This window comes from Anabrus simplex, chromosome 2 (assembly GCF_040414725.1).
Source record: "Anabrus simplex isolate iqAnaSimp1 chromosome 2, ASM4041472v1, whole genome shotgun sequence".
NCBI classification, from domain to species: domain Eukaryota; kingdom Metazoa; phylum Arthropoda; class Insecta; order Orthoptera; family Tettigoniidae; genus Anabrus; species Anabrus simplex.
The window spans coordinates 1,114,496,289-1,114,508,906 of NC_090266.1; the positions used below are offsets into that span (position 1 = coordinate 1,114,496,289).

The window sequence follows — 12,618 nt, forward strand, 5'->3', positions numbered from 1 at the left end:
CACAAAGAAGTTCACGGATCGCCCATGAATGGCAGTGTTTGTTTGTTTTATCAACATGATAGACTTCAAAGAAAACAGCCCTAAAGGCTTCATCATAGACCTAACTGTGCAGTTCGAACACCACAGAGGCCAACCAGAAGAGGTAAATTCAATGAAAGAAAGAAATTTACGAACCCACAATCCCCTATTACAAATCCAAATACCATCTTTAAGAGATTGAAATAATAGAATTATTGGTCAGAGCATGTGGCACCATACCTCGACACTTTTGCGACACATGGAAGGGTTAAAGGTCATTATCCTCATGGTTACTCTGTATTGAATGATGTTATTAATGGCAATTATAACAAGAAGTTATTTCTTGCCCACCTATTCAATACAATCCACCTTTTGGTTGTTACAATTTCATCCAATTACATACAATTAATTTCTCTAAGGGACATGTTTCGTTCACCTAATAAGCAACTTCAGCCTTAATTAATCTTAAAATGATGTATCTTAAACAGTCGTGGACATATTTAAAAAGTCAATAGTCAATATTAAAATTACAGTAGTCGAAAAACCAACTTACATTACATCTAAAAAAAACAACATTAAAGCACTTCTTAAAAATGTGATAGACGTAAAGCCCCTAGAAAAAAAAAAAAAACATGATAACATAAATAATTAAAATTATCACATTGCCAATTCAAAACCTTGTGTCTGAAACTAATGTTCAATTGTCGTCTTAAGAACAGTAGTAAATGTTTTTTCTATAAAACAGCACAAAATTGTATGTAATTGGATGAAATTGTAAACACCAAAAGGTGGATTGTATTGAATAGGTGGGCAAGAAATAACTTCTTATTGTAATTGCTGTGAACTTGGAAGGGTTTCCAACTACCCACGGAGGAAATTTGGGAAATAGTTATGATAGCTCTCTGAGGTCATTAGGGTTCCTGAGGCACCACATATTCAGTACATAATGTTGGTATGGACAAAATATTACATTATTTAAATTTATGTTATACTTTTGAAATTACATAATTACTGTGTTTATTCCTTTTTAACGTCCCCATTAATCACATGTGATTTGTAGTACCTTGTCATTCATGGCAGCTTGTTAATACATGAAGGATTTTTTTGTAGTGAAAGCCTGTTTATATACTTTGGTCTGGGGGTAGTGAGCGTGCCTGTTACCCAGAGACCCCGAGTTTATTCCTGTCGAGCTCAGAAATTTTTACCTGGTCTGAAGGCTGGTATGGTTCACTCAGTCTATGTGAGAACTATTGGTGAGGCAGCACTCCTGTCTTTGAGTGCCAAGAATAACAGCCGATAGTATTTGTTGCCTCATAATCTCCTGAGCAACGGCTGTTTGGTAGGCCAAGGCTCGTTACAGTTGCATCACCATATATATATTTGAATATGCTTAATGAATAAATATACTATAAAATTAGTCTTCCGTGCCTGACCTGTAGACTTAGCACCCAAAGTATTCATATGTTTCCTTGCTTGGACCAAGACCAACTGCAGTACCCAGACTACAATAGAGAAAAAACATGGTGTCTGTACCGGGCCAAAGCTGATATACCAGTATTTGTGAGAATTATGCACAGTTTGTGCTAACTTAATGTAGTAGAACAAAAATGTTTATTTATTTTTTTCAAAAGTGTAATAAAAATGCATAAGAGAGCAATGGTAATTTTACATGCACTTATGTAGAAGGAACTATTTTGTAGAAAACTCAATTCTAAGTAGAATTTGTGGGATTCATATTCAATTTTAAGGGCCCCGAACTTGCTCTACCTTTTATAAAACTACCTGCTCCCCTGATAATCTAGTGTAATTGTGCATGGTGAAAGAATTAAGGGAATCGGTTGAGTGTTTCCTGACTCAGCATACAAACAAACCCCCAGACTTTCTTTCTTTATAAGATTAGTAAAGATTACATAAATTTCCAGAGAGTTCAAGTGAATAGTAGAGTACCCCCTTTGCATATTGCTGTTTGTTTCATCAATGGCAGCATATTCGCACTTATATTCTTTTGCACCAATAGAGTTGGATTTGGGGTTTGGACCACGTAGCTGTGATTTTGAATTCCGGTGATAGTGGGCTCGAACCCCACTATTGTCAAACCTGAAGATGGTTTTCTGTGGTTTCCCTTTTTCACGCTGGACAGATGCTGGAATTATGGCCATGGTCATCCCTTATCCATTCCCAGCTCTGTCCTGTCTCATCGTCACCATAAACGTGCCTGTGTCGATGCAGCATAAAACAGTTAGCAAAAGGAAAAGAAAAAAAATCTTCTGTAATGAGTACTACTGTGAATTCACACATTTCAGACATTTTTAATACAGGTTTATTTTATGTGTAGTAGCCATGTGGGCTAAGGTTTTTAAAATGCCTTTTTTTCCTGTGAAACAAGAGATGCGGAGACTGTTCAAATGATCAAAACTACAAGTTTTTCTTTCAGGGGAAAAGTGTCTGTGATTTAATAAATGTTTTTGGAATTGCAGGTCTCATATGTGGTACATCTACTTGCCATATGGCAATTAGTAAAGACCCTGTATTTGTGCCAGGAGTGTGGGGCCCTTACTTTAGTGCAATGGTGCCTTCACTCTTCCTAAATGAGGGTGGACAGAGTGCCACTGGAAAACTAATCGATCATATTATTGAAACTCACCCTGCAACCAGAGATATTAAGGGAAGACTTGGAAATACCAGGTAATATTTAAGTTACAGTTTACATAGTTAATATAACCTGTAAGTCTTCCAGTCTGTCAAACACAAGATAAAACTTTATGAAACATAGAACAGTTTATTAATTATGTTTTGTTCTGTAACAACATCCTCACATTCATTCGTCACTTAATTGTATGTGTATTGCACACTTAATTGTCGATCTTCGGTCTAGACCTCAGCATCGCGAGTAGGTACTCACTAGTTCTTCTTCTCAGGGGTGGTGCGTTCGTTGTAGTTACTTCATCGAATGATCAAAAGGGTAAAAAGGAAATCATAATTACTTGAATAAAAAATAGGACTTTAACAAGTCATATTTATTTTTAAAGTACAGAAAGAATGGATTTAGCAAAAATGAAAAAAAAAAGTTACAATGAAGTCAAATTGAATTTACCATGAATTTACAGTGAATTTATACATAAAATGAAAGCATGAAAGGTAATAACAGATTTGTCAATTATTTATTTGTTAAATTATTTTGCTGAAAACAAATAGTCTTGTAAAATTTTGTATTGCACTTATTACTTTTAGACTGAAAATTGAGCACACAAAGGCTATAAAATAATTTTCAGTAATTTAGATAGACATATAATAGTTGGTTTCTTAGACTGAGTTTATGTCTATATATATAAAATAACTTTTACTGACTGACTGATTGACTGACTGACTGATTCATCATCGTCAAGCCAAAACTACTGGACAAAAAGAAATGAAATTTTAGGGATACATTCATATTAACATATAGGTGCTTGCCAAGGGAGGATTTTTGGAAAGTCCGTCGCTAAGCGGGTGAAAAGGGGGGTGAATTTTTAAAATGAGGATATCTATAGGCCTATCTCAAAAACTTAATTACAGATGTAAAAATTTGTATTTGGAATCTCCTTTAAAAATAAAGAAACACAAATTTTTTTTCTTTTCAGAATATCCCATTAACGGGGGTGAAAAAGGGGAGAATTGGGGTTGAACACCTTTTATGAGGAGACATATCTCAAAAACTGAAGATGTTACACACATGAAAAGTGAAATTTGGAATCTCCTTTGAAAATAAAGAAAAACGTATTTTTGTAGTTTTGGATAATCCAATGAATAGGGGGTGAACAGGAGTGACAAATGGGGTGAATTTAAAAAAAGACTATATCTGCAAATTATCTGAGACACATAACATATTACAGATTTGAAAACTGGTATTTGGAATATCCTGTAAAAGTAAAAAAAATATATATATATATTTTTTCTGGAAAATCCACTTAAGGTGAACTGAAAAAGGGGGTGAATTTTTAAATTTAGCGTATCTACAGTATATCTCAAAAACTTAACGTGTTGCAGACGTGAAAATTGGTATTTGGAATCTCCTTTAAAAATAAGGAAATACATATTCTTTGTTTTTTGGGAAAAGCCCTTAATGGGCCGGGGGGGGGGAAGAAGTGAGAAATTAGTTTAATTATTTGTATGAGAATATATATATATATATATACCAAAAAAACTAAAGATGTCACAAACGTGAAAACTGGTATTTTTATAGTGAAGAAACACGCATTTGGTGGTGGAATAAACTTGTAGGGGGGGGGTATGGAAACGGAGATGAATTCCTTTTACGATGATACATATATCTCAAAACCACAAGATGTTACAGTCGTGATAATGCGTATTTGGAAGCTCTTTTAAAGAAATGGTTACTGTTTGTTTTGGAAAATTTACTTGAGTAGGGAGTGTGAAAGGAAAAAATTGAATTATATTTCTGAAGAAAATTATATCTCAGAACTGAAGGTTACAGATGCGGAAATTGGTATTTGGAATCTCCTTTAAAAAGAAAGAAACACGCATTTCTTTGGGTGGGAGGAAACCAACTCAACGGGCGGCAGTGGAGTGAAAAAGGAGTTGAATTCTTTTCACGAGGATAATTATATCTCAAAAACTGAAGATGTTACAGACATGAAAATTTGTATATGGATTTTTCTTTCAAAGTAAAGAAACACGTAATCTTTTGTCTTCAGAAAATCACTTAAGGGGGGTGATTTAACTGAAAAATTAGTTGAATACTTTGTATGAAGATACTTATATCTCAAACACTAAAGATGTTACAGATGTGAAAATTAGAATTTGGAATCTCTTGTAAAAATAAAGAAACACCAATTTTTTGGGGGGGAATCAACTTGGGGGTGGGGGCGGTGAAAAAGGAGTTTAAATCCTTTTTATGCGGATACATATATCTCAAAACTGATGATGTTACAGTCGTGATAATAGGCATTTGGAGGTTCCTGTATAAATAAAGAAACAAGTTTTTTTTGTTTTCGGAAAATTCACATAAACGGTGAGGGTGAAAGGATGTGGAAAATTTTCATTCTTTTTATGGAGAAATATCTCAAAAACTTATGGTCACACACGTGAAAATTTTTATTTGGAATCACCTTAAAAAATAAAGAAACACAATTTTTGGAGGGGGGACTCAACTTAACGGGCTGGGGTGAAAAAGCAGTTGAATTCTTTTTATGAGGATACTTACATCTCAAAAAGTGAAGATGTTAGAGGCATGAACATTTGTATTTGGAATCTTCCTTCAAATTAAAGAAACATGTGTTCTTTTGTCTTCGGAAAATACACTTGAGGGGGAGGGGGGGTGAATGGATTTAAAAATTAGTTGAATTCTTTGTGTGAGGATACTTATATCTCAGAAACTAAAAATGTTAAAGACGTGAAAATTGGTATTTAGAATCTCCTTTAAATATAAAGAAACATGCACTTTTAGGGTGGGAGGAACTAACTTAACAGGTAGGAAGGGGGTGAAAAATCAGTTGAACTACTTTTATGAGTATACTTATACCTCAAGAACTGAAGATGTTACAGACGTGAAAATTAGTATTAGGAGTCTCCTTTAAAATTGAAGAAACATGCATTTGTTTTTGTTTTTTGGAAAATCGACATTAGGGGTGTGGGGTTCATAATAAGTTAATAAGGAGTTGAAATATGTTTATGAGTATACTTATATCTTAAAAACTGAAGGTGTTACAGACGTACAGGCATGAAAACTGGTATTTGGAATCTCCTTTAAAAATAATGAAACACTTATTTTTTTGTTTTCGGAAAATCCAGTTAAGGGGCTGAAAAGAATTTGAAAAGCGGGTGAATTTTTAAAATGAGTACCGGTATATCTACATTATATGTCAAAAACTTAACATGTTAGAGACAAGAAACTTGGTATTTGGCAAGTCCTTTAAAAATACAGGAACCTGTACCTTTTCAATTTCGGAGAAGGCACTTAACAGGGGGTGAAAAGAAGTGAAAAGTAGTTCAATTATTTTTTTATGATGATACTTATACCTTCAAAACTGAAGATGTTACAGACTTGAAAATTGGTATTTGGAATCTCCTTTAAAAATAAAGGAATGCATATTTTTGTTTTTGGGAAATACACTTTAATAGGGGTGGGGGTGGGGGAAGGACTGATCAGGGGATTGAATTCTTTTCATGAGGATACTTACATCTCAGAAACTGAAGATGTTACAGGCATGATCATTTGTATTTGGAATTTTCCTTCAAAGTAAAGAAACACATAATATTTTGTCTTTGGAAAATCCACTTAAGGGGGTGAATTAATTGAAAGTTAGTTGAAAACTTTTTATGGGGACATATATATCTCAAAACCTAAAGATGTTACAGACTTGAAAATTAATATTTGGTATCTCCTTTAAAAATAAAGAAACACGCATTTTGGGGGAAATCACCTTAGGGGCCGGGGCGGTGAAAAAGGAGTTTAATTTGTTTTTATGAGGATGCATATACCTCAAAACTGAAGATGTTACAGTCGTGATAATTGGCATTTGAAAGCTCCTTTATAAATAAAGAAACAAGGAGTTGAAATATGTTCATGGGGATACTTTATCTTAAGAACTGAAGCTGTTACAGACGTGAAAATGTGTATATGGAATCACCTTAAATAAATAAAGAAAGACGCATTTCTTGGAGGGGGGAATGAACTTAATGGGCTGGGGTGAAAAAGGAGTTGAATTCCTTTTATGATGATACTTATATCTCAAAAATTGAAGATGTTAGAGGTATGAATATTTATATATGTAATCTTCCTTCAAAGTAAAGAAACATGTGTTCTTTTGTCCTCGGATAATCCACTTAAGGGGGTGAATGAATTTAAAAATTAGTTGAATTCCTTGTATGAGGATACTTACATCTCAAAAGCTAAAGATGTTACAGACGTGAAAATTAGTATTTGGAATCTCCATTAAAAATAAAGAAACACGCATTTGTTTTTTAGGAAAATCTACGTAAGGGGTGTGGGGTTTGATAATAAGTAAATAAGTAGTTGAAATATGTTCTGGAGGATTCTTTATCTTAAAAACTAAAGCTGTTACAGACGTGAAAGTTGGTATTTTGAATTTCCTTTCATAATAAAGAAACACGTATCATTTTGTTTTCGGAAAGTCCACCCAAAGCGGGAGAGGGTTGGAAAGAAGAAGAAGAAGAAGAAGGATAAGAAGAAGTTGAATTATTCTTATGAGTACACATTTGTCTCAAAAACTGAAGGTGTTACAGATGTACAGACATGAAAACTGGCATTTGGAATCTCCTTTAAAAATAATGAAACACACTTTTTTCAGAAAATCCAGTTCATAGGCTGAAAAGAATTGGAAAAGCGAGTGAATTTTTAAAATGAGTACCGGTATATGTACTCGTACGGTATATGTCAAAAACTTAATATGTTCCACACAAGAAACTTGGTATTTGGAAAGGCCTTTAAAAATACAGGAACATGTACCTTTTTGTTTTCGGAGAAGGCACTTAACTGGGGTGAAAAGAAGTGAAAAATAGTTGAATTACTTTTTATGAGGATACTTATATCTTAAAAACTGAAGATGTAACATACGTGAAAACTGGTCTTTGGAATCTCCTTTAAAAAAATGGAACACGTATTTTTTGTTTTCGGAAAGTCCAGCTAAGGGGCTGAAAGGAATTAAAATGAGTACTGGTATATCTACATTATATGTCAAAAACTTAACATGTTGGAGACAAGAAACTTGGTATTTGGATAGTCCTTTAAAAATACAGGAACCTGTACCTTTCTGTTTTCGGAGAAGTCAGTTAACAGGGGGTGAAAAGAAGTAAAAAATAGTTGAATTATTTTTTATGAGGATACTTATATCATAGAAACTGAAGATGATACAGACGTGAAAATTGGTATTTGGAATCTCCTTTAATAATAAAGAAGCATGTATTCTTGTTCTCGGAAAATACACTTACATGGGGGTGAGTGTGGGGGAAGGACTGATCAAGAGGTTGAATACTTTTTAGGGGGATACTTATCTATACCTCAAAAACTGAAGATGTTACAGTTGTGGGAATAAGTATTTGGAATCTCCTTTAAAAATAAAGAAACATGTATTTATTTCTTCGACTTGAGAGAAGACTGTTTCTCATATGTACAGTTCTATGTCGCACAGTCGTCTCAGCCCCAAAAGGTAATACCACAAACATGGTTTACAAGAATTTCTGGGGTAAATGAAACTCAATTTTTGGGTGAGTTTTTATACTTTAGGAATTTTCAGATAATGTCTTAGTACAATGGCCAGGAACGATTACTTTGATCAATTACGAAATCCACGCGAGCAAAGCCGTGGGTAATTGCTAGTAGGCTATATGTATAGAAACATTTATATTAGGGTGTAGGTGCTCACTAAGGAAGGATTTTCAGGTATTCCATCGCTAAGGTGTGAAAAGGGGGGTGAATTTTTTAAATGAGGATATCTATATCTCAAAAACTTAAAAGTTTACAGACGTAAAACTTGGTATTTGGAATCTCGTTTAAAAATAAATAAACACGTGTTTTTTTTGTTTTTGCAAAATCCCATTAAGGGCAGTGAAAAAAGGGGGAAAATTGGTTGAATAACTTTTATGAGGATACTTATATCTCAAAAACTGAAGATGTTACAGACATGAAAATTGGTATTTGGAATCTCCTTTAAAAATAAAGAAACACATATTTTGTTGTTTTTGAAAATCCTATGAATAGGGGGTGAATGGGAGTGACAAACGAGGTGGAATTAAAAACAATATATCCAGGCCTACAATATATCTCACACATTTAACATGTTATACAGACTTGAAAACTGGTACTTGGAATCGCCTGTAAGAGTAAAGAAACACTGATAATTTATTTTCGGAAAATCCACTTAAAGGAAACTGAAAAAGGGGGTGAATTTTTTAATAGGCATATCTACAGAACATCTCAAAAGCTTAACATGTTACAGATGTGAAAATTGGTATTTTTTAATCTTTTAAAAATAAAGCAACATGTATTTTTTGTTTTTGGAATAAACCACATAAGAAGGGGGGGGGGGGGGTGAAAAGGACTGAAAAGGGGGTTGAATTTTTTTATTAGGATAGTGATATCTCAAAACTGAAAATGCTACAGATGTGAAAATTGGTATTTGGAGTTTTCTTTAAAAATAAAGAAATATGTCTTTATTTTTCTCAGAAAATCCACTTAAAGCGGGCGAAGGAATTGAAAAATGAGTGGAATTCTTTGTGTAAGGATGCTTATAGAGTCGACTCTCGATAATTTGAAATTCAAGGGACCAGAGAAAAAGTTCAATTTACCGAGAGTTCAAAGTAATAGGAGTTCAAGTAACCAAGTGGGAGGAAGGGAATAATTCAAATAAACAAAGAGTTTCACTTATACATACTCATTTCTTTCACAACATTTGTACAATTATGAAATGTTCATAGAGAATTGTTCATTTTGAAAAAATGTCTGTAATTTTTGTTTGATTGAGCGACTTCTATCTATCATTGTCCATTGAATTTTCAATAGTGGTGAGAGCTGAGAAGAAATCGTCACTTGTGTCCGTTCTGAGGGCGTAGGAGCATAGGGTAGTAAGAGATGTCCTTGCCTCACTCAATGTGACTGGAATTGGTGGTTGTTCTTCGTTTTCTTCCTCGTCCACATCCAGAGAGGCTAAATGCAACAGTTCAGCATTGGTTAGGGCACCGTGGACACCGATGTCATAGTTAACTTGAACGTAATCCTCAAACGTTAACTCTCCACAGTTAGGTAGAAGTCCCCATCCTAAGTCAAAATTCATAAATTTTGGCGGCTCTGATGACTGTTCCATGTTTTCGGTTTGTTTAAATCCACACTTTTTGAAGCAGTTATAAATGGTGGCATGGTTGACATTTTTCCAGACCTTATCAATCGTGATTATAGCGGTCAAAACTGTTATGTTCACCTTCTCACCTTTTTCGATGCTATCCAGCACAAAAGAAACAATTTCTCTGTGGTAGAGAGCTTTTAAATTTTGAATAATGCCTTGGTTTAATGGTTGCAATCTTGATGTCATGTTGGGTGGGGGAAAAAAAATCTATTTTACATGATCTAATGGTGGTGGGTTATTATGCACGGTGCGGTGGTCCAAAAACAGTAAGATTTTATATTTTCCTTTTTCATGTAACTGTTAACCGAGGTCAGCCATTCATTAAACAACTCTGTCATCATCCATGCTTTTTTTGTTTGACCGATAAGCTGTGGGCAGCGATTTTATTCCTTTGAAGCAGCATGGTTTAGCAGATTTCCCTATAATGAGTGGTTTCAACTTTTGAGATTCGTCCATGTTACGTGCTAGAAGGACAGTTATTCTTTCCTTGCTCACTTTCCCTCCATGACACTTCTCGTCTTTGAACGTCAGAATGTGATCAGGAAAACATTTATAAAAAAGCCCGGTTTTGTCTGTGTTGAATATGTTCCTTGGGTCATAGCCATTCAAAAGTTCATTTAGTTCGTCAATTAATTCGGAACAAATGGAATTATCCACGCTGGCGCTCTCTCCTCAGATCTTTTTAAATGTGATGGCGTGTCGGTTTTTGACATTTGAAAGCCACCCCTCACTTGCTGCAAATCCTTTAATCCCGAGAGACTGCACAAAAGACTTCGCTTTTTCCTTCAACATGAAACTCCCCAGGGGAACGTTTTGTTCTCTACACTGACGAATCCACTTAAGCAAGCACTCTTCAAGGCGGGGAAATTCACCCTGATGTGACCTTTTTCTACTCGCACTTAAGACACTTTCTATGACGCGATCTTTATTTTTCAAAATCATGGACAGTATCGATGGTAAAATATCGAACTGTTTGGTGACTAGTTTTTTTAATTGTCCATCCTCCATAGCTTGAATCACATGCTTTTTTTACTTATGGAAAGACACTTGTTCTTTCTTGAACTCATTTTGTACTTCAAAATTACACAAATCAAACGTTAACATACTGTAACACACCTCACTCGTACATCTCATTATTGATGTAAACAAATGACCGTGAAAATTGGTATTTGGAATCTCCTTTAAAAATAAAGAAACCCATATTGGGGGTGGGGGTGAAGTTAACGGTGAAAAATTAATTGTATTCTTTTAATGAGGATACTTATATCTCAAAAACTAAAGATGTTACAGACATGAAAATTGGTACTTGGAATCTCCTTTAAAAATAAAGAAACACTCATTTTGAGAGGGGGCGGAAATCAACTTGGTGGCGGGGGGAGGGGGTAAAAAAGGAGTTCAGTTCTTTTTATGAGGATACATATATCTCAAAACCTGAAGATATTACAATTGTGATAACTGGTATTTGGAAACTCCTTTATAAATAAAGAAACACATACTTTTTGTTTTCGGAAAATTCACTTATGTGGGAGAGTGAAAGGTAGTGAAAAAATTTAATTATTTTTATGGAGAAACTTATGTCTCAAAAACTGAAGGTTACAGACATGAAAAGTGGTATTTGGAATCTCCTTTTGGAAATAAAGAAAACACGCACTTTTGACTGAGAGGGGAGGAAGGGGTTCAAATTAACGTGCAAGGGTGGGGGCGGCTGAAAAAGGAGTTGAATTCTTTTTATGAGGATACTTACATCTTAAAAACTGAAGATGTTACAGACATGAAAATTTGTATTTGGAATCTTCCTTCAACGTAAAGAAATACCTATTCTTTTGTCTTTGGAAAATCTTCTTATGGGTGGGGAGGGCGTGAATGAATTGAAAAATTAGTTGATTTCTTTGTATGAGGATACTTATATCTCAAAAACTAATGATGTTACAGATGTGAAAATTGGTATTTGGAATCTCCTTTAAAAATAAAGAAACATCTTTTCTTTTTTTAAATTGACTTAAGGGGGTTTGAAAGTAAGTAAGGAAGGAGTTGAATTCCATGCATGGGGATACTTATATCTTAAAAACTGAAGCTGTCACAGATGTGATAGTTGGTATTTTGAATTTCCTTTAAAAATAAAGAAACACATACTTTTTTTTTGCTATGGGCCTTACGTCGCACTGACACAGATAGGTCTTATGGCGACGATGGGATAGGAAAGGCCTAGGAGTTGGAAGGAAGCGGCCGTGGCCTTAATTAAGGTACAGCCCCAGCATTTGCCTGGTGTGAAAATGGGAAACCACGGAAAACCATTTTCAGGGCTGCTGATAGTGGGATTCGAACCTACTATCTCCTGGATGCAAGTTCACAGCCGCGCGCCTCTACGCGCACGGCCAACTCGCCCGGTACACAAGTTCACTTAAGGGGGGAAAGGGGTGGAAAGAAGAATTTGAATTCTTTTCATGAGAATACTTATATCTCAAAATCTGAAGGTGTTACAGATGTACAGTTGTGTAAAATGGTATTTGGAATCTCCTTTAAAAATAATGAAGCACATATTTTTACTTTCGGAAAATCCGTTTAAGAGGCTGAATTGAATTGGAAAAGCGGGTGAATTTTTAAAATAAGTACCAGTATATGTCAAGAACTTAACATGTGAGAGACAAGAAACTTGGTTTTTGGAAAGTCCTTTAAAAATACAGGAACGGGTACGTTTTTCTTTTTGGAAAAGGCACTTAACGGGGGTGAAAGGAAGTTG

The 12,618-nt window shown here is 34.7% G+C and overlaps 1 protein-coding gene across 3 annotated transcripts in view; it reads left to right on the top strand.

The window, feature by feature from the left end:
* Nucleotides 1-12,618, top strand: part of LOC136864728 (FGGY carbohydrate kinase domain-containing protein) — a 150,164-nt gene that overhangs the window by 72,191 nt on the left and 65,355 nt on the right. For all 3 annotated transcript variants that reach the window (XR_010859364.2, XM_067142072.2, XM_068226399.1), the window contains exon 5: nt 2,496-2,703. Coding sequence is in view for 2 of the 3 variants with exons in the window: in XM_067142072.2 (XP_066998173.1) it covers nt 2,496-2,703 (208 nt within the window). In the remaining variant the exon portion in view is untranslated. The remainder of the gene's footprint in view (nt 1-2,495; nt 2,704-12,618) is intronic.